At 38.8% G+C, this 23130-nt stretch overlaps 1 protein-coding gene across 3 annotated transcripts in view; it reads right to left on the reverse strand.

Annotated features, from left to right (window-relative positions):
• Nucleotides 1-23130, reverse strand: part of LOC119785595 (RIMS-binding protein 2) — a 98252-nt gene that overhangs the window by 41262 nt on the left and 33860 nt on the right. For 2 of the 3 annotated variants that reach the window (XM_038288322.1, XM_038288324.1), the window contains exon 1: nucleotides 66-79. Coding sequence is in view for 1 of the 3 variants with exons in the window: in XM_038288323.1 (XP_038144251.1) it covers nucleotides 66-155; nucleotides 258-341; nucleotides 21263-21445; nucleotides 22229-22405 (534 nt within the window). In the remaining 2 variants the exon portion in view is untranslated. Of the gene's footprint in view, nucleotides 1-65; nucleotides 156-257; nucleotides 342-21262; nucleotides 21446-22228; nucleotides 22406-23130 lie in introns of those variants that run through there. The other variant, XM_038288323.1, reaches the window with a different exon arrangement.

Below are 23130 nucleotides of genomic sequence, written 5' to 3' on the forward strand. Positions count from 1 at the left end.
AACACGTCAACCGGCCGGTTCCCAATGAAACCGTTAGTAGCCAAAAAGAGTTGAGAGACACAGACCTGGTCGAGCAGCTGCGCCTTCCTCCTGAGGAGTTCTGCCTCCTCCTTTAGTTGCTCATGTTTGCCTCGCTCATCCTCAAGCTGGCTCTCCTGTTAGAAAAACAAGCCCAGCTTTCAGACTCACTGTTCCTTCCAATGCAACATTAACACCAGGTGACAAGAGGAGGAAACAAAGGTTCAACTTTCTCTTACTAAATCCAGACATCTCTTCTGTCGCTTCTTTACTTCATGCTCAAGGTTTTCACATTCTTTTCTCTTCCTGCAAAGCTCCCGCTCCTGGAAAGAATGAAGAAAACAGTTAACGTTAAGACTCGTTACGTTTAATAAAATTGTAAAAAATATATATTTATTATTTTCAGTTTTACCCGCTCAACAGTAAACCTAACTTGTAATATTTAATAGAAAAAAGTGCAGCGGTTTTGATTTCTATAGAAAACAGAGAAATACAGTTGTGCTACGTTCAGGCCGCACGCATCAGAAGCAACAAATACACGCGTGCTGCTTCATTTTTGATGCTTGTACAAGTTTTGTTCTGACACGCAGCTGAAGCATCTCTGCTGCTCTAGCTGAGTTGTCGAAAAGTTTGTCTGATGCCAGTTGGGCGGAGCTACCCTATTCTTTCTTTGGCTGTAACAATGGCAGCTATATTTGCTGTGATCAGTGGGTAATAAGTAGTTTTAATGTTTTTCTGTGAGAAAGTTCACCTGAAAACTTCATCTGTGCAGTCAGTTCATGAAGATTACGATCCTGCCTTCAAATATTAGCCTCTCTGCTGTTTTCCGCTACCGTTTACAGTGGATAGAAGGTGTTTTTCATGTACGTGATCAAAACAACAGGCCCCAAAATAATGTGGACATATTTTGCTGGCAGGTTTTGACATTTTAAATTATTTTAGGCGTTAATTAACTGTTTTATAGGAGTGATCATAGCGATCTGCATCAGCAGTACTGTGTCTGTCTTCCTGCCGGCTCCCAGATTAGCTTCTCTGATTGGTTGATGCAGCAGAAATCTAAATTTTCTGACTCCAGCAGCTGCTCCTTCTGAAGCAAATCCCACGCGTCAGATGCTCAGAAGCACATGAGGTACTGCTCCTGCTGCTCAGACGCGCTGCTCCTGCTTCTCAAAATGCAGCTTTTTCTGCACCTTGATGTGAGTCAACCATTGACTTTACATGTAAACTAGCTGTTTCTGCAGTGCAGTCTGAACGTTGACTAAGTCCTGGTAGATCCAAAACAGAGAGAGTCTTGCTGTTAATGAAGCAAAACAAAACAAAAGTCGAATGGCTTCAGGCTTATTGTTTTTTTCGTGTTTGTATTGTAACAAGCAAAAAGAGGATATGAAAACATCCCGCTTTTGCTTTATTTAGCCAAGATTAATAATTTGGTAGCTCCGAGTCTGCTACAGGATGATTTAGATTCTTTTTATCATTTAATTAAACTTAAATTGAAAAACCGGGATCCTTTTAAGCCTTGCATTCACTTTTTTAAAGGTCTCATGTAGGCCAAATTTATAACTTAACATTTCGTAGACATGTATCTGCCTCAGCTGCCTGGGATGACTAAACATATTTACTGTATTCATGAAATCTGGTGAAGGGCGTCGAAAAATCATTCTGAGCAATAAATGGCCCCAAGCTGCACTTTGGACATCAAGGGTATAGAGGGAACATAAATTAAACTAAAGAGTACCTTAAAAAAGTAACAGCTCTGTTATTTAATCACTTTAGAACCTCAAACATTAAATGTATATCATTGGATTATTATCTGTCAGACCAACAATCTGTACTTTGACTAGACCACTTGGACACGTGCTTATAATAACTTTAGCATTGGCTGTATGTTTGGAGTCATCCTTGCTCTATAAGGTGAACATCCTTCAGGTTGCTTCTCAGAAAATATATAAGTTCAATGCTCAGTTTGCGCTCTTGTTACATCCTCTTTGAATATATACGATACTCAACGGGATGTTAAAGCTGCGTTCATCAAAATAAAACTTGACAAAGTAAGTTAAAGGGACACAAAAACTTTTACTTTTGACATTCATAGAGTGACGTTCTCCTCTTTGGTGAACACAATACATTGACTTTACTTTCCGTGTTGACCTCTGACAAAACACTGCAGAGGTATTACAAAGCTTAGCATCCTCTAATTATTCTAAATGCAGCTTACATGCAGGAGAAGCAGAGGAGAAATCAGCTTATTTCAGCACGGCCACAGGGCCTGAATAAAGTATTAGCACACCCACTATGTGTGTGTTTGTGTGTGTGTGTTTGTGTGTGGGGTGGGAGCCACAGAGCGTGCTGGCTAATTGCTAACCACAAGCAGCTGACTGGAAGAGACAGGGGACTCTCAACAGCGATGACATGGCAAGACAATAAAGATAATTAAACTGCAATCTGTGGTCCGATTTGGTTGATTATGTATCAGTCGCAGTTATTGGGACAAGAGCGATTTCTTACCCTTGTCAGAGCCTGAATGCTCCTATTTATGTTCCACTTGTTGCTGGAACATACTGTGGTCCCCATCAAAGGGAAATAGAGGCTATTCTATTCAATCCAATTCTATCAGATCGGAGCTGTAAAAGCAATGAACATGCCAACATGGTGGGAACTGGTTTTATTAGATTAAAATAACAGAGAGGAGGTGGGTAAGAGGAGCCACTGGGTAAGTGGCTCCTCTCACTGGGTAAGTGCCCCCCCCCCCCCGTATATTCGAAACGGAAAATATTTGTTGTCATGTGAGCATAAATTCTGCAGACAGATTCCATTTTGCTGTCAATGCGAAATATAGAAGCATGTGGTAATGTGGTTAATATGTTGTCTTTACATAAAATGTTTTTTTTGCTTGTCACTGCTTTTTTTTGTTTTGTTTTTTTTACATTTTTATAGAGTTAGAATTCTGCCAAAATGGAACATATGTAATAATAGACTAATAGGAGCCATTTTATTTAACACTCTCGCCTCGATGCCTGTGATTCTGTTTTTGGATGTTCGTTTCAACTTTTGTTACTTTGATGATGGAACCAACACTGAAGGAAATCCCACCACTTCAGACAATAAATGTCTTTTCTTGTTTGTGGCTAGTAATGTTTACAAAGCCTCTCCAGAATTTGTAATAGGCAAATCTTCATTAAATAACAGTCAAAAAATGTTCTGGCAGCAGTAGCTATATGCTCTAGATTTATGATTAATGTTACATTTGGAACTTCATATGACCTAAACCAAAGTTAGCTCATATTGAGGATGGCAAAAGACACATATATAGAGATATGACATTTACAACATTTACAGCTAATGATAAGCATTTTGCATTTTTTGTCCATCATTGTGTTGATTAAGTTATCAGTTGATGACAAAGATGTCTATCGGACAGGCTGCTCAGTGCGCAGTGGGTAGCACTGCTACCTTGCAGCAAAAAGGTTCTGGGTTCATGGAGTTTGCATGTTCTCCCTGAGCATGCGTGGGTTCTCTCCGGGTACTCTGGCTTCCACAGTCCAAAAACCTGTCTGTTAGGTTAATTGGCGTCTCTAAATTCTCCTTAGGTGTGAGTGTGTGCATGAAAAGTTGATTGTCCAGTTTGTCTCTGTGTTGCCCTGCGATGGACTGGCGACCTGTCCAGCGTGTACCCCGCCTCTCACCCGTAGACAGATGGAGATAGACACCAGTATCCCTCGCTTGGGATAAGTGTGACGGAAAATGGATGGATGTCTGTTAGAATCAAGTCAGAATTAAACTATTGAAGAGATAAGTAATGACCTTAAGATGCTTTGCTAACATTATTAGCCACAGCCAGAAACAATATATTACTGTCTCAAGAGGTGGGAGTTCCTGAAAAGCAGCAAATAACAGACAGTAAACCATCTCTGGTAGTTTCTAAAATTTGTCACAAACATGTAGAAACAGGTCTGTTCAAGCCATGAGTGCAAAGAAGGAGGAATCAATCATGCATGTTACATATTGCATGATTGATTCATTGCATTGAATCTGCATATAAAGTGTTCAAACTGTTCATTGAGAGTAGTTTACATGAACAAAACTGCTCCTATGAGTATTTAAAATACATGTACCCTATTGGCACAATTCTTTATACATTTCTGCCATTTTGACTGTTGTATGCTTTACATGTTGAGATTGGCTTTAAATGCAAAGCTGTTTTTTTCCCCCCAAAGTGATGTGTGTTGAGTAAACTGAGGCAAATATCCGCCCGGTGGCGCCAGTGTACTGCAGCCCCGCTTCTGTCAGTGAGCCCCAGGGCAGCTGTGGCTACAATGTAGCTTGCCACCATCAGTGTGTGCGTGAATGGGTGAATGAATGTAGTGTAAAGCGCTTTGGTCAAGTCTCCTAACTTGAATAAAGGCGCTATATAAGTACATGCCGTTTACCATTTACCATGTCTTGGGTTATCGTTCTCTGATCTCTTTCCAGTCATTGAACACCACACACCTACGCTCTGAAAGGTGGAACTGATACCAGTTTCAATGAGGATGCTGATTCTCAGTGCAGATGGGTCAACATTTGTGCCAAAAAGTCCTTCTGAACTGAAAGGGAAGCACAGAGCTTATAAGAAGCCATTCATAAGAAATCAGTTTTTGATTTTTACAGAGACATTGCAGCAGTTTTTTTTGGTTGGCTTTCAAAGAGAGGGGAATAATTTTGGCAGATAATATGAAGGCTGAAAAGAGTGAAGTAAAGCTACTCTGTTTTTTGTGTTTCAGCTTTTTGGGGGAGCATGCTGGACTTAATAAGAACAATAATTGAATTTTATTAATCTCACACTGGAGAAATTGACCTCTTCATTTGACCAATCCCCTTGGGGAGCAGTTGGCTGCCATTGTGCGGTGCCCCGGGAGCAGTGTGGGGTTAAGGGTCTTGCTCAGGGAGCCCAGAGGGCAGGCTGTGGGGATCCAACCAGGTACTTGCAACCTTCTCAGTGCACAAGCGCACTGCTCTAACCACTAGGCCATCACTCCCCCAAGTTATGAGTTAGCTAACTTTTTTAAATTTTATATACACAGAGAGTGAAGTAGTTTAAAGTAATAGCAAAATACCAAGAAACTATCCAAAAACTATGACAGTTACAATAAATACGATCATTATCTTGTCTTTTCTTCTCAGTGGTGAACATAGGGATCATAAATTGATCCCAGACCTGACCAATCAGAACCTTTTGCACAGACGCCAAATATTCAATAGCATTATGATAGAGCACATGTACCAAGCTCCTGTCCTTTGGGCTGAATGTGGCCTGCCATGGGATTATTTGGCCTTTAAGAGTTTAAAAACGAAATGCCATGTGATAAAGTAGAGAACTAGATGAGGTCAGGCTAGGCAGCATCTGCTAATATAAGGTCATCCCAAGTTTAAAATGCTAAAACCCCTATTTCATTTGACAACAATCAATATTTTTAAATGTGTATTTTAACTTCTATGTCTGCATAGATCTAAATGGAGTGGACTATTAAACTTTTTTTAGCAAATTTATTTTAGTAAACTGATCACAAACGATCTCATCAGTTCACGGTTGACTGCATTTTCATTCTGTCTTTATCAAATGTAAGAAAAACCATAGAAATTTTATTTCACAATATACATCATGGCTTTTGACTTGAAAATGCGGATGTTTGATTCTTTTCTGAGCTGAAGCGTGCATTATGTAAGGGCTATTCATTAATTTCTGCCTTTTCACAAAAGTGTACAAAACACATTCCTTTTGGCGAACGCCTTTTTCATATCAAAGGAATTAGAACCTAAGTATGTATTACACTGTTTGATAAAACTGATGTCATTGCACACTTTTACCAAAAAGGGAACAATTCAGTTTAGAACATAGAAATAATAAAAATGGATCGTTCTTTTAACAAGTCAGAATGATCTAGTTTGCCTGAAAGATAGAAAGATTGAAGGCTTTTGTTTCTCTTGTACTTAACATCAAACCCAATCTACCAGGTAAGAAAAATAAATAAATAACTTACCTAAAAAACTAAAAACAGTATATGGCTAACCTCATATTGCCAACATCAAACCAACCTGCTTTGTGTTGTTAAGAATTATCAAAATAACAGCACACATCTACTCCCTACTTCCCACCGTTGTGCTATGAAGGTGTGGGAAACATCTGAGCTATGAAGCACTGTAACAGATCCTACCAACCAGGACTCATGCCTAAACCTAAAGGCATGATATTATGCTCATCTCATTTATGTTCTACGTCGACCACAGACTTGCAGAACGTTGACAACATGCATGACAGGCTGGCCCGTGCAGCTTTTGTACCTCTTAATCTGGCCGAATCTAAGGCGGACTGCAAGTCAAAGACCGCCAGTTAGACTTAAAGCAGTGGGATGACTAAATTTTACACAGCATCATACTGTGCTATTGTATCTTACAAACCCTTTCCCCCAGCGGATGGCTGGTCCGCCTGTACTAACCTTTTTATATTCATCAACTCAGCAAAAAAAATAACCTCCCCTTGTTTCATTCTGTGAAAAACACATCAACACAGAATATGGATGTAGATTACTCAGTCTGGTTAACAAAAAAAAAAAAAAAAAAGGAAAAAGCTTAAATGCTTGAGACATACGTTTGTTGAATTTATAGGGATAATCTTGTAATCCTTTCATATTCTTTTGGATTCAATCTAATATAAATGACATTCTTCTTCTTTTATGGCAGCACATCTGTCACCATCAATTTTGCTATACATTAATATGAAGATTTCAAACTAAGTTTACCCTGAAGTGTATTTAGGTTTGGAAATAAAAAAAGGTAAAGAAAACAGGATTATTTAACAGCCCTGACAATAAAGAACAGGGATCACAGTGAAAATCGGGGAATATATCCTTTTTCTGAAACATCCTAAGTGCTGCAAAGACAAATAGGAACCAGGCAAGAAAATAAGATAATTAAGTATTTAATGTTGATGACATTTTAAAGTTAAATGTTGAAATTAGTTTGTTTTACACTGAAACCTAATACCAGACGCCTGTCTATCAATCAGATATAGAACTGGACATTTAGATTAACATGCTGAGTTGTGTTTTAAAATGTTGAATTGTCTTTTTGCAACATTTATTGGGTAAAAAAAAAATTCCTAAAAACAAAGATGACACATATAAAAGTGTCTCTTCTTATGTTCTCCATTAGCAGAATTTCACTTATGGACTCAATAAAAAACGAGATAAAGAAAACAATTCTGTGATTATTTTTCCCTTAGCTGAAATTTTAAGGCTGAGACAGAACAAACACAGACGTAGCTTTGGAGATCTTAAATTTGTCCTTTGTACCTTATTCAAACATCACTTTCCTTTGGAAAGCACCAGAAAAAACAGTAAAAATTACAACATTTGGAAACAGCATCAACTCCGGATCCCAAAGCTTTATCATCAAAGACCACCGGGATGGACGATCTGCTGTCTGAGCCTTTCCCTCCCTGGTTGACCTGCGTCTGTATTTATAAGTCATACAGGAACATCTAAATCTGCACATTGTGTAAAAGTGCATTTTATCGTGATTTATCCGACATATAATAAAAATATTGAAGCTTTTACCGCTTATTCTGATGATTATAGCTACAGGTAAAGAAAACACAAAAAGTAATTTTAAAAATTATAATATCACATATCAGAAAAGGATGTTTAAAGCAAAAATATCAAGCTTTTGAAAAGTATGTCAATTTCTATTCTTGCGCCATAAACCATGATAATGACTTTGAACATGGGGAACCAATGTCCATTAACCATGTCTGTCCATTGGAAGAGAAAGATGAACATTTTTCAGATTCTCCACTTCCACCATATGTTTTTAAATTATATTTGATCAATTCATACATTTACTGTTGAGTAAGGACAAAGCTGAGAAGATGGACGCATGGTACGCTAGGCTAACTTATCTGAGTTGTTGTTTATAGAGCTAAAACGAGCTTTATTTCATTAAGGGTTTAAACCTTAATAAAATGTTAAACTTACTGTATTTTCTCACATGCTCATTACATTTCGATTACCAAAGTATGACAAAAAGTCATTTAATGGGAGTCCTCATGTCTGCTAATATCTAGCTCACAAGAAGAATCAATTAACTACAGATTATTGGTTACTGATTAAGCAGGAATTTATATTTTGAATCGGTTTGAAAACATTCTATTTGCTCTTAAGCAGTTAAAAGCTTATTTGATCTCATCCTAAATTGTTCAAGATGAACCTTGGTTCTCTAAGATAAATTCATGCTAAACTGTGAAATCATTACATCCTCTCATTGATTATGATATTCAAACTTTTTTTTCCCTTCTTTGGATATAGCAGTTTCACTAGTTTTAGAAAAGTTTTTAACTGAAATATGTTAGCTTTGGAGCTGAATTATTTTAGTTAATAAACTCTTATTTTGAGAGGAAGTTGTAGTTACTGTATTCCATGTATGTGCAGAAGTATTTGTTTCACCATGAGTTACGCTCAATTCACAGTTTCATTTCAATCTGGAAAACTCACAGGAAGAGAAAAGACAATTAGGAGAAATTTATTGATACAATCACTTAGTCTTTGGCGCTCAGACCTCGGCAGGAAACATAGAAATTAATTATTATAGATATGCATGAACAGGAGCAAAGAATAGGGCTGTTTCCCCCCCAGGCCTGAAACTGGTGGTGGAGTGGAGATAATTGAAGTTGGTCAGTCTGTAGACTGCTGGTTAGACGGTCTGCTGAGCTTTATGGAGAGCTCCAGTGGATTGTCTGAGCTGATACTAGAGCTTCACTCAGGGACCTGGAGGATGGAAGTCCAGTTGGGTAACATTGGTTGAGAGAACCTGTCCATGATGAGCAAGCATAAAGCGACAGTGGAGAGGAAAAACTCCCCGTTGGAAAGAAACCTCTGGCAGAACCAGGCTCAACATGGCGGCTGCCAGACCGGTTAAGATGAGACAGGGAACGCAGTAAGAGTCCGGGAGGAATGACTCTGATGAAGCTTTAGCTACAATGGTGGAGGAGGGGCTGGAGATGGGTTGAAACTGTGTCATCTGAATGAAGTCACACAGCGCATCCACCGCCTGCGCACTGGAGCAGACAAGTGCGTATCAGAGGCCTTTTAAGATGAAACATGGATGCTGATTGGCTTTTGTGGAGGTGTGGTTCAAAGCTGATTGGCTGTGTCGCAGGTGGATGGAGGAAAGTAATGGATTTCTCCAGTTGAACTTCCGCCTAGGCTCCATTTGTGATTTTAACACGGAGGCAGTAGGGCATGTGTTCACTAAAGCCGTTTTCGGGCCCGACTTTCCAGTCGTGCGAGAATTTTTCGATCGGGCCGACTTTCAGCCTGATCGTGCGTCATGTAGTGTACAGGATGTAACGAGGGGGGATCAGCCTCTCACGACCACCTCCCGATCAGGAATGGTGAGGGCGGGAGAAAATCGAACATGTTTGATTTTAAGTCAACCGTCATGAGCAAATCGCTCAGTGGGCAAACAAGGATTCCTCTTCTTTCTCTCAGATGAAAACACAGAAGCATGGCGGAGGTGTGAGTGAAATGGAGTTCTTTCTGTAAAATTGACAGACCGTAGTAGCCATGTTTGCTTAGCCAGGTTTTTGTCCAAATAGGTCGTTGCCTTTTCTTCTTAGGGCTTTCAGCATAAAATTACTAAATTGCCGAGACAGCGAGTTTCACTCTAGTGAGCTTCATATTCTTCTTCTACTCATTTGGCCTCCGGATAGATGAGTTCCAGTAGTGCCATCTCTCTCCGGGGTTGAGCCCAATGTAGTTGTCAGACGTGCAGTGTGAGCAGGTAGATCGGTTCAGAGCGTCCGGCCGCACGTGCATTGTGAGCTGTAGCTGCGTGCAAAGACTGAAAAACGACAGTGTAAGTCCGGCTTAACTATGTACGGAAGTCCGGATATTTTCTGCTTAATTAACGTATTTACTACCCCTACTAGGGTGAGCATTAAATATATTATAGCTGCACAACACTATTCACTAAATACCTGGTATTTAAGTGAATAAGTTACTGCAAGGTAGAGCTGAAACAATCAGATTATTCATGTTTAATCGATTATTAAAATATTTATCAACCAATTAGTAATTACAACTAATTTAGTAATCGATTAACTGGAGTGTAGAGACTCTAAAACATGTCTTTAGCTGACAGAGCAACCTAGTTAGAGTAGTAATTACACCAAAATTGTTAAAAAGAATTTTTATAGACATTTTACATTTAAGATTAAAAAAATGTTTTCCTCCTATCAACATGCTCTATCCAGAACTCCTCAAGAGGAAAACTTTTAATTTAACCTGGTTTAATTCAGTAAAAAATCTTCTTTAAGAAACAATTTGCTATCTGATTGTTCATCGATTAATCAAAGAATTATCTACAGATTAATCGATTAGCAAAATAATCGTTAGTTGCAGCCCTACTGCCGTGGCATAGAGGCGATCAGTCTGTAGCACTTTGTGGGTTTCACAGACTCCAGGTTGCTTTTATAGCAGCCTTCAGGTCATCTGTAACGTTGGGTCTAATGTTTCTCATCTTCATCTTTACAGAAGCTCATAGATTTCAGGGGGAAAAAAACATTTAAAACAGATCAAATGTTGCGAGCTATATACTCTCTCTTTCAGGGATACTGTATTTTGAGTTTTGATGATGTGTAAGCCATAATTATTTAAAAAAAAAAGAACAAAAGGTTGGAATATACAACTCTAATTACTCTATATAGTTTTTAAATCTTTCTTTTTTTTGACATGACTGGCAGAAAATGAAGCAGAGATGTAACTGTGATTCAGTCCTTGACACCACGCTGCAGGCAGTGAGCTGATTTTCTGTTTCTAAGGGAAGAGATCAACTAAACATTACGTAACGAATCTGACTGTACTTTCTCCATCAGCTGCAGCACTGATTTAGGACTCAGCATCACCAGAGATCATGGAATGCACAGAGGATTGGAAAGCTATTTGCAAATTCAGCAGAACCTTTAGCTTGTGTTGAATCTCTTGCAAACGCATTTATAAACCTTTTCACATGTCGGTTTCTACAACGTCACGGTGTAACCACAACCTTTGATTTTTCCCACTGAGGTCTTTTTCTTAATTGAGCAGAAATTCTTTAACAAATACAAACATTAAAAGCCTCCTTTATTCTACTATCCCTGCTAATCCTTTAATGGGAATTTGGTGTATTCTTAGACGTCTTTTGAAGTATTTTTACTATATAAATATATAAATATATATATAAATAAAACAGGCTATAGAAATAGAAACCTAAGGTGGTTTTTCAGGTGCAAATGCACAGTAAATGACGAAACAAACTGCATATTCATGTGATGCAAAGTCCAAAACACACAAGCACAAAAAGCAAGGCGCAGTAAACAACAAACCGAGCTGCATAAACATGATGCAAAGTCCAAAACTCACAAACTCAACAAAAAAAAAAACAAATGCAACAGAAAAACGCTGCAAACAAAAGAAAAATGTTGCAATAACTAAAAATAAAAGCAAAAACCTGTAGAACACAAAACACATGGAAACAAAAAAATGCACTAATTGCAAAGAAAATGCTGCAATCAGAGAAAAAATTATGCGAATAGTAAAAACAGCTGCAAACTCAATCTTAAAAAACCAGAAGTGCTCCAGACCACTAGAGGGACCAAACACAGATTAATGTGTTTTTGACTTTGCATTATAGCTGTGCTTGCAGCTCATTTCGCTGTTTGCTGCATATTTTCATCTGTTTGCAGCTAATTTCTTAATTCATAATTTTTGTCTGAGCATTTTCCTTTTGCATTTGTCGTCTGTGCTTGCTTGCAGCACGTTTTTTGCAGCTTGTTTCATTGTTTACTGCAGTTTGGGACCCATCAGCCACTGTAAGAACCTAGTATCACCCTCTGAGACCACTACTGTTTAGCGAACCCATGCAGATCTTTTCTTTACTATGTACAAGCTGCAGTTAAAACTGTTATTTTAGATGTAAATGAAATAAATTGGAACCAGACCGATAAAAATATGTGCCATGTTAGCAGCCAGTCACAACATATTTGCAATGTGCAAATACAACAGGCTCATACCAGAAAATGTAGTCGTTGCTCCTCTGTGGGTTCCTCCTGCTGGGAGGAGGTCGGGCTAAGGCCCGGTGGGGGCGTCACTTGCAGCCACGACTCCCCCGCCTCTGCCGGAGTCTTCTCACACCTGGATGGAGCTTCATCTAACGCCACACGCGGGGTCTCTGCTAAAGCCTAACAGGGGCAGAAGAAAACAACATTTATACCTGATTAATGTAGCAACAAAACTGTACAGTGAAACCTAAATCTGCAGGAAGGGGATTAGCGCTCAACCTCCTTCCAAGTGGTCCAACTACAATCAAAGAATAATCCAGGGGAATCCCTTGATCCTCCAACATGACTGAAACACATTGGCGGTAGGTCTGTCCTCACTAATTAGCCTCAGTGTAATGACTTGCATGTTTCACTGAAGATATCTCCTCCTGATTTTCTCCACATTTATTCAACAAACAGACCCTATATGGTTCTGCAGCCTGAGGAACAGGTTGAGGAAATGTTTCTACTGGGCAAAGGATCGGGAATCAGTATCTAATTTTAGAACAAACTTGCTAATTCTCTGAGTAAAACTGTGCTAGTGCAGCCAAGGCCATGACCCAATAACAGGATCTAAGATGTCCGTCCACGTGCCCACAGAGAGGCCCTGCTTTACTCTTCTATGGTTTTATACAGACTTCCTTCTCCAGCATCAAGGCCTGATAAGTAGTTTTGGCCGATCTGTTGAGTTAGACGAGGCTGTCTTAGGTTGATCTTTTGGATAAAAGGCCAGATGGTTTAGAGGCAGAGATGAAAGGCCTGCTGGAGGCTCTGCAGCGACATAGAAAGATCAGCTTCATTCCTTATCTTTATCTTCCTGAGTTCATGACAGGTTCTGTCACATCACAGATGAACATAGCAGAGCTCCCCACATTTTAAAACTAGTCAAACATCCTTGCACCAGTCAATCCTCACGCGACTCCTAATAAGCTTGCAGCACCTTTTACCGTACACACTGATTAAACAGGTTAAAGTAGATAGAGTTAGATCCGCTTGTCAAGCTTCTGCGTCGGTGGCAGCGGAAACGGTGGAGTGACCAGATTGAATGTGTTTGAATGGTGCTGCATGTTAGGGAGGTTTTTCTGTTTGTCGTGATCACATAATCCTGTGAATACATTTCTTTTTTAGAATTGAAGGGGTGAGATTATGGTCTAAAAATGAATTTTAAAAAGACTTCACTTAATTCTACTTTCTAAACCTATTTATTCCCTCAAGCTGTCAAACACCTGCAATGCTACACAGAGATGGGGAAGCTAGACTTCCTTAGGCTCAAGGTTATTTCACCACCGATGCGTTTTGCTCAAACTGCACCTTTTTTTGATCAAACTGTATGCAAAGACCTTGAAAGATATTTGCAGCAGTTTAAGATAGCAAAAAAACTCAATAGTGCTTTGGTGGCGCAGTGGTTAGCGCACATCTCCCATGTATGGAGACTGTAGTCCTCAACGCGGGTTTGAATCTGGCCTGTGGTCCTTTCCTGCATGTCTCACCCCCCTTTCCTGTCAGCCTACTGCCCATAAAAACAAGCCAATAGTGCAGCAAAAACAAAAAAAAAGCCCAAATAACGCACAGACTCAGTGATTACCAAAGATCTCCCTTTACCAACTGAAAACATGTTGTTCGTATAATTTTTTTAAATAATTGTGTCCTTTTATTTGCTGTTGGGAAGTCTTGGTACATTTAATATGTTTTTAATATACTCTGGGAAACAACATAAGTGTTTACAGTCGTGAATATATTTAGTTGTACAACGTTCATGTTTTTTGTGTCCATCAGGGTTTTGTTTAAACACAATAAAAAAAGGGCAGGTTAAAAAAAAAAAAAAGGGTAACAACCAGACTGGAACTATAGCAACAGCAGCACTGATTAATGGACTTTTATAAAATATATGTGTGTTTAAAAAAAAACACTAAATACAATATAGTTAAAAAAAACTGGGGAAAGGAAAGGGAAGCCTGATTATGAATTAATCTGTCTGTAATTTTTATTTTATTGTTTTTAGATCAGCTGTATCATATTACTTTTGGCATATATTCTATGGCAAACCTTTTCCATTTTTCAAATGTTCATAAAAAACATTTTCTTTCTCTAAATGAACTCTATAGGTTATCATTTTCCTTTGATAAATATCAGCTACTATCTGAGCCCATTCTTAAACGATTTCTGTCCTCAGCTTTTATAAATGGTGCTTTTTCCAGCTGTTATAAGTATAACACTTTGACTACAATCTTGAGAAACCTTTAATGATCTCAGGAGTAGAAAATTTTTGATTAGACTGATGAGGGCTTTCTTAGGGGTTTCAGGTTTTCATTGAAGCCAAATCTGATTTTCTGCATCCTCTGCTTTTATAATTTTTTTTTTTCTTTTTTCCAGCATTTGTAAGTATAGTCCACAGCTACTGTATACACCAATAGGCTGCATTGTTTGGGTTCTAAGACCAAGAAAAACGCTTTAAAATTTAAGTTGTACACAGGCTTTTAAAATATGTCTAAGGGCAGTGTTTTTATACTTTTTATTTAAATATTTATGTACAGCCTGATATCCCCAGAATCTTCAGCACTGACCAAGTCTTTGTGGAAAACGAACACTTTGACACAAAAGGGCTTATTTTACCAGCAAAGTGAGGTCAGCTTCAAAAAGTAAGGACAATCTGCCAATCCTCCCTCTGTTATGGTGTCCTTGGCTTCAGGGTTAGGGTTAGGCCATAAGTCTAAAGCATCACACTGATAATACCAAACCATAATATTGCATATTTGCACCATTTTTATTTGTCCTGAAATGCTCTGAACGTCCATATCAATGCTTTTTTGCACAATGTGTTTTTTTTTCTCTCCCACACTGTTTACATTTGATCACCGCTGCACTTTATGAAATGGAAATGTTAATTTCACTGTTAAGCTGCTGCTCATTCACTGTCTGAAAGCTGTTCAAAACAAAATTTCATTTGTATACATTCTGTGTATGCAAAATTACAACAAAAGTTATCTAGGTATAAATAATTGGGTTTTTACTATTAGATAGAAACATGAGTTTTAATTAAACTAGATGATGCTATAAATGTTATAATAAAGTAAAACTGTAATATTTCCACTCAGTGCTATCCCTCTGCTCCATGTCTGCACTTGAATGTTAGACATTTCAAACTGACACGGTTTATAAATAAATGATATGCAGTAATCCTCTTGTTTTTTTCCTGCAGCTAAACTTCTCTGCAACAGAGCAACTGTTTTCCTGAGATGATAATTTCAGAGCAGAAAGAATCGGTGTTCGGATGATATAAATCTAACATGATTTAGGTGAATAACGTCGTAGAGCTGACTGTTATGTAAGCTCTTATTTATACTGTGCTGAGCGTAAATAGGGATCAGCAGAGAGCATCTGATCAGAGCTTCTGTGATAAATGTTCACTTATAGACACACTGAATTAGAAAAAGCTTGAAGTAGAGCAAAAACTGGCCCTAAGTTTTGTTACTAGAATAAAAGTCTTTATTTGCTCTTTAATCAACGAAAACTAAAAAATTTAGTGAAATTCTGAGAATATTGTTAACTAAAATACCTGAAGAACGACATTAATTTACACCAGTCAATTTCAATGAATATAAAATGAAATGACTGGGAAAGGATAAATATTAACAGTAAAAATATACAAAAATAAACCATTCAATAAAGTTTAGTAAAAAATTATCCTTCAGATTCTCTTGGATCAGAAAGAGAGGAGTAGAAATAGTTTAGGTGTTTCTAATTTATTTTTACCATTTTAAATTTCCGTTCAGGATTTCTAGAAGAACAAGTAATTAATTAATGATAAAGAAATTTTAATAAGAAAACAACTGTAAACATTTAAAGCAACTCCATTTAACACATTTTGATGTGTATTTGGGCAAGGTTTAAAACTGACCAGAATATCAGTGTATAAAGGTGTGAATGAGTGAATGTTACCCTAATGTTAAATACCATCAGAATAAAGTCCATTTACTCAATATATTTATTTTCCCACTCATTGTTAATGACTCAGTTAATGAAAATACGCTTTAAGAGAGAGAGAGAGAGTTACCATCAGATTTGAAACAGTTCTAAGAAAAACTGAGTGGAAGGAAGAAGGAAAGTTACTTTGGTGAGGTGAGACTGAAAGCAGAGATATTATTGTTGACGGTTTATTTTTAGTCTTTCAAATTTACTGTAATAAGTTTATTTTTCAACTAGTAATAAGATGTGCAAGGAACCCTGATTTGATCCCAATAAGGGAAACTGCAGAGTTAATGGAACCATCATTCCCACAATTTTCTCAAGTTTCCATCTTTACATCTCTCCAGTATTTTCAGATAAGTGAATAATCTTAGAATGTGTCTAATAATAATTATTATGAATATTGAACTTCATTGAAGAAATATTCCTCTGCATTTAACCCATCCTCTTGGGGAGCAGTGGGCTGCCATCGTGGGGCGCCCGGGTAACAGTGTGGGGTTTAGGGTCTTGCTCAGAGGGCCAGAGTGTCAGTCTGTGGGAGTGGGGCTCAAACTCAGAACCTCTGGATTCCAAGCTCTACGCCCTAACCACTAAGCCGCCACTCCCCTCTACCATCTGTATGGTGTCTAATGAACTTTTAGTTTCCGACAAATGTATTTACATTAACTATTAAACCCTCTCCAGGAATCTTTCCATGGTATCCCATTCTTTTTCTTCTATCTGGATTTTTTACTTCAATTCTCTCTCTACTCTCTACTACTTCTCTCTATTCAATTCTACTTCTCTTTTAAATGTGTAAGGGTGCCTCTTATACAAATTCAAAACATGTCTCCTAGTTGTTTTTTTTCTTTTCTACAATTGAAATTAGTGTTGAACCAATACCAGTATCGGACGGGGCCCCGATACTGCCCTAAAACGGTGGTATCGGTATCGGCGAGTACCAACAAATACGGCACAGATACCATTTTGAGAGCCATAAGTTTATTCAACTATTGTCACCCACTCCTGGTAGGCAATAAAAACTTTTTATTTTTTATTATCCAGTAGAACTTTTTATTAAAAAGTTCTACTGGATTCACTTTGCATTAGATTTTTTCCTGCTTCACAAAGGTAGGCAGCAGCTTGACAAGGCCATGATGGCAATTATTTACATTATTATGGTATCGGTATCGGCCGATACTGCACAGCCAGGTTTCGGGTATCTGTATCGGGACCAAAAAATGGCATCGGCGCAACACTAATAGAAATCAAATATTGTCCTATATCATTTTGATCTTTATTAATTCTCCTCTTTTCTTTAAAATTCATAATATGATGTATAATTAGCAGAAATCTATACATATAATTTGCAGAAGGATCAAATTGCTCCCTGATTTGTGAAAAATACTTTTTTCCTAAAAACTGGTTGAGAGTAATGAGTGTTTTTTTTTTCATTTTTTATATGTGGAAACATATTCAGACAGAGAGGCAGAAAAAGCTCCAACAGATATCATATTTGGTAAACTGTGATAAAAATGGGCTTTAACTGGTATAACTGTTTTTGAGGTGCCCTCAACTGCTTTTGGAGGGCACCTCAAAAACATTTTTTTTTTGCATTTATAATTATAATATAAAATACAAAATTTCATGATAAAAAATGCTTTTTAGTTTCATTCTGTCTGAAAAATGTAATATTTTTATTCATCAAAGCTTCTTTGATTTCTTTGCTGTCTTTCTTACACTAAAGGTTGTTTTTTCCCCCACACTACTGTTGCAGTTGGGACCAAAAAGTACAAACTAAATGACTTTTATACTGTAAATAAACTGCATACCAGTTAATTAATTACTTTATATATTATAGGCAGATATGCAGAGCCACAAAATCCAAATTTACTAAGAGCCCCAGGAGTTTTGAGCTGGTCCTGTAAATACTTTTCAAGCTAAATGGATATTGGTTTTGCAATAGGCTAAAGAGAAACTTAAATAAGTTTAAGACAATTATTACAAATATGAAACAACCAGATAGCAATTTATATAACACTCCTTTATTTAGGAGCTGCAGACATCAATGATGATATAGACCACAGAATTCCAGAATCGGGCCCCTGAAATGATTTTAAATGGCCCCTGAACAGTTAGAGAAAGAGACAAATCTGGTGATTTTATAAAATTTAGCATAGACCAAAATGCAGAATAATCTTGATGCTGGGAATAGACTTAATACATTTTCTAGACCAACAAAACAGAAAAAAAACTGTACACCTTCCTTTATTTACACACTTAGGAGACTCCATCAAAAATACAATAACCTGTTGATTCATACATCGTTTTGGTACAAGTAAAGCATTCGCAATGTATTTCTAGACAGGCAAAGAATTGCTAATGAAAATATTTTAGTGGTTTTAATAAAAAACAATTATATATACATGATTGGGCAACACTTATATAGACTAACGCACTTTGACAACAGTTTTGAAAAACTGTTGATGATCTCAGTAGAAGATTTTTGATTAAACTGATGACAGCTTTCTTTTGGGTTTCAAGCACTTTAAGAGCAACTCTCAGTTATGAACAACAGCTTATGTCACCAGCATTTATCAAAGTTAAAAAAGTAGATGCTGTGGCTTGATGTGTTTATTGACAAGAAAATGGTGGCAGTTCTTATTTGTGATCCATTAAATCAATTGAAATAAACAACAATGATCAAAAATCTAAATGGATAAAGGGAAAGTTTGCAAATGTTAATATCTAGCTATCTGACTGGTGCATTTCCTATTTAAGGTCAATACTTGATTATATTAAACAAACAATTTAATAGCAGTATATTTGAAATGAACTCAGATCTCCATCACATATCAATGAGAATCATTTGATGAAGAAGAGTAAAGTTAAGATGAAGGTTCGCTGTAATTCAGAGGTGACAGCAGGAGCCTGTAAGCACGGTAAAGGATGTAGCGCCGTAGATCACCTGTCCATCCTACATCCCACTGATGCAGCCAGTGGATCCTGGAGAATCTAGCACAACCTGAGCCCAGGCGTACTAAAGCAGGGTCACTTCCCATCCAGCAGGCCCTGGATGCCATAAGCACATTGGTGTAATCCCTGCAGACTACTGAAACGGGTAACTGGATCACTTCTTTTAAAAGCACCTTAATGGATTGGCCTGGCCGTTGATTTTCTTTTTTAATGCAGAGAATATCGATGTCCATCAATCAAACCTTTAACCGCGCCGTCACTGGTTTTCCTTCCGTCTAAATTCCGCTTCCAAGAGGATCCAAACTATGCCGGTTACAAAACCCTGCATCTGACGGGCTGCCCTCACTAGGCCTCATGCTTTCTGATTTGTAAGAAAGCGGCAGTCGATCATAAACAAGGTGGGTTGGGATGTTTTGCACAGATTGCTGAAAATTATTTTAGATTTGAAAGAGAAATCTGGAGCGGTGCAAGTCACCCAGTTATAAACTGAGACTTGTAGAAATAATTTAAAAAAGGGCAAATTAGTCTAAAATCTAAAACGAATCCAACAACCTTAAAACTGCTTTTGCAAAACCTTCACTTGTGATGACACCATTTAGTTTTTCTCCTATTTGAACCCTGCTGAGTTTCACATTCACACCGAATGGACACAGTTAAGCCAACAGAACCAGAAGAAACAGAGATCCGGCTTAAGAGAAAAACTTACCCCTTTAGTGTGATCTGTGGCAACATCTAGGCTTCCCCCCTTTGGCCTGCTAGTTATCCAGAGCAGGGCGAGATGGAAAAGTCTCTAGTGTGGCTGCAGTCTTACCTACCATCCAAAACCCTCTCACCGCTGCTACAGCAACAGAGAGCGGATTACTGGACTGTACCATTCTGTTAGGAGGGGATTAGAGTTCACACAACATGGCCCCTTTCTGGGAGCGCGCGTGGCTCTGGAAGTGCATGTGTGCGTCCCACAGATGAGAGATTACCACAATCGGCATTCTCACTTGAGCTTCACAGGCGGAGGAGAAATTTGCAATAACATTATCTGTGAATCAAATGAGTGCCTTTAATGTTATGTAAAATGATTTTTATCAAACGCAGGCCGCCTCTTTTTGATCTATCCCTCAAAAGGACGCTAGAAGTAGAAAATATGAACCAATATTCATGCTTTACATAGCAACATTTTTCCAATTACAGACAGGAGGCAGATTGCTACAAGAGAAATTAATTAAATATGTTTTTTTTTCTGTTTTAGGGGTAAAGACTGATAACTCAGACAATACAGCTGTGTAGCAGCGGCGAGTACAGAGAAGATCAGCATCACACGCAGAGAGGATCAGAGGTTATGACTTTGGTAGCTTTGATCAGGCCCAAGTTAAAGACGGGGAATCGCCTCATTATGGCTGCTAGCAGATTAGTATCAAGTCCAATGACAAGCCATTACATAATACTGCCAAACGGCCTCCGTTCCAATGTAAACAGAGCAAACCTCTGAGAGCTGCATTTACCACCACAGCAACTTTAACCCCTTCTGTGTTTTAGAGGCAACAGGGCAATGTCTGGTTATGCAAGTAAGGGTCAAGACTGCTGCATTTGTTAATCAACCCTGAAAAACACTCATTACTGTTAGACTGAATACACAGAGCTCTGTCGTTAGCAGGGGGTGTTGAGTTAAGGGCTGTGTACACTCCTGCAGCAGTGTGTCGCAGGTATGATGCAGACATTTTTGATTTATGCTCAATTTTGAAGCGTGGCTGCGCCATGTTTATTCCACGCCACAACACAAAAGGGGCAAATCCTGAACTAGCTGTGGGTCTAGATACAGCTGAGGAGGTGAGGAAGTGGGGGCAAGTTTGTCCGAAAACGGAGGGGCATGAGGGCGAAAAGCAGGGATCCAGGTGAAAAAATGGTCCCAGCGTTCTCGCTCACCTCGTTCTTCTAGCTGGTCCAACTTCACAAGTCGTTTTCCACAATTGCGGTCATACAAACAAAACAAGCTGGTAAGGTACCAAACAGAAGATACAAATAGTGTAGTGTAGCGATATAGATTTGACCAATCAGAGGCCTCCTGTCTGCGGCACTGTCTGCAATCACCTATAATTTGGGAGAGACGCAGGAGAGTGTCTGTGGAAGGGGCGGGGGCGTGCCTGCTTTCACTGTGACAACTACGCAGACGACCTGGTTTCGTAGTAGTATAAATCCGCCTTTATTATTGGGATCCTTTACCTTCCCCTGGCCTGACTCTTTGGCGTTTTCCTCACTCTTTTCGGTGCCGTCACCGTCGTGCCTGAAGTCGCCCCGCTGCTGGGTGGAAGTGACGGACAGCTGCCTCTGGAGCCGCAACACCTCCTTCTGAGACTCTCTGAGGAGCTTCTCGTACTCCAACTGAGGCGACCGAACAGGGGAATCCTGTGAAACGAGGTCAGGAAAACATTATTAAACCTATTTAAAAAAGTAAAAAAGAATTCACTGGAGGCGTTTCGCTTCCCATCCTGGAAGCTTTTTCAAATCAAAAAGTCAGAATTAGCATCGAGTTTGAGGCTTTATAGAGTGGATCAAAACAAAAATAATGAAACCACCCCTTATGAATGGGGAGTCATTTTGGGACCTTTGTTCGCCTGCAATACCCGATACTCTACGCCTCTGAAAGGGGGTTCTTAGGAGGAACTGTTGGCCTGGCTGAACCTTTCAGTTTTGGAATCAATTCTTTCAATATTTTTAGATCTTTAAGATAAATAAAAATATTTAAAGAAGTTGTAGCTTCTACATTAAAGACACTCAGTTTAAAACCCCTATATGTAATACTTAACACATAACACCTATTAATATGAATAGTTTCTGTCAAAATGTGAAAGTTTTAATTGTTTAATATAGACCTCTTGTTTCAATTGAAATATAACTGCTCCCCAAATAAACCTATTCTGCTTTCCACCCAGCAGGGGCTCAGATTAGGCAGAATCAGCTCTAATTTACAGACAGGCAGTGAGAAAGACAGCCTGTTCCTGCACTGTCATCTATCCAGATATCAGCAGTGACGCAGCCTCTGTAATACAGGCTTAGTTGAGATGGAGCTATACCTAAACTGACCAGCAGAGGGCAAGCTTGTGGTGGAGATGACAGTTGAGGAGAGGGTTTTAAACCTTAAGCTCATTCTACAGCAAATAATTAGAGGGAAAACTAAAACATTTGCACCTTGGCGGGTCCCAGCCGTGCCTCGAGCTGCCGGCACTCCTGCTGCAGAGAAGCAATCTCTTTGTCCTTACATAGCAGTGCATCAGCATGCTGGGCCAGGTCACGAGCTCGTTGGCGGGCAAAAGCTCTTTTGTACTGCTCCACGGCACCAGGTCTAATAAGCGAAGGAGGATTCACCTAGATTGGAAAAACAGAATTTAAATAAAATAAGGTTTTCTATACAAAAAGGAAACAAACTTGGTTTTTAAAGGTATTAGAAATGCATTTTAGGGATGCTCTAATGCAATCACATTTATCTAACCAGGGGCTCAATGCGGAAAGTTTAAACAACTAATGGATTCCTTAAAGATAAACTCTGCTCCCAGAGCATTTTCTGACTGTACCAGCTGAGTTTCCACTAATGCTACGTTCAGACCGGACGCAGCAAAAGCAGCAAAATCACGTCTGCTGCTTCATTTTTACTGTTTGTACCAGTTAGTTCTGACGCGCGGCTGAAGCAGCTTTGCTGCTCTGGCTGCGCGGTGCAAAAGTGTGTCTGACGCGCATTGTGCGGAGCTTCACTATCCTTTCTCTGCCTTGCAGCTATATTTGCTGTGATCAGTGGGAATAAAGTAGTTTTAATATGTTTTTAAGTGAGAAAATACACCTGAAAACTTCATCAGTGCAGTCAGTTCATCCAGATTACAATCCTGCCTCCCAATGTTATTTCTGTCGGAGCCGCTCAGACCCCCACATACCGGCGGTGCGCCGACAGAAGGAATCCCTTCAACAGCAGCCTCTGGCCGGGTCGCCTCCTCGCGGTTCACCGCGGCGGCTGGTAGGTGTTTTTCATCTAAATAATCCGATCTGCAGGCAGCACAATAATAAAAGCGAACATATTCAGCCGGCAGATGTATGCATTT

Source organism: Cyprinodon tularosa, unplaced genomic scaffold (assembly GCF_016077235.1).
Source record: "Cyprinodon tularosa strain WSP-4 unplaced genomic scaffold, ASM1607723v1 ctg251, whole genome shotgun sequence".
NCBI classification, from domain to species: Eukaryota; Metazoa; Chordata; class Actinopteri; order Cyprinodontiformes; family Cyprinodontidae; genus Cyprinodon; species Cyprinodon tularosa.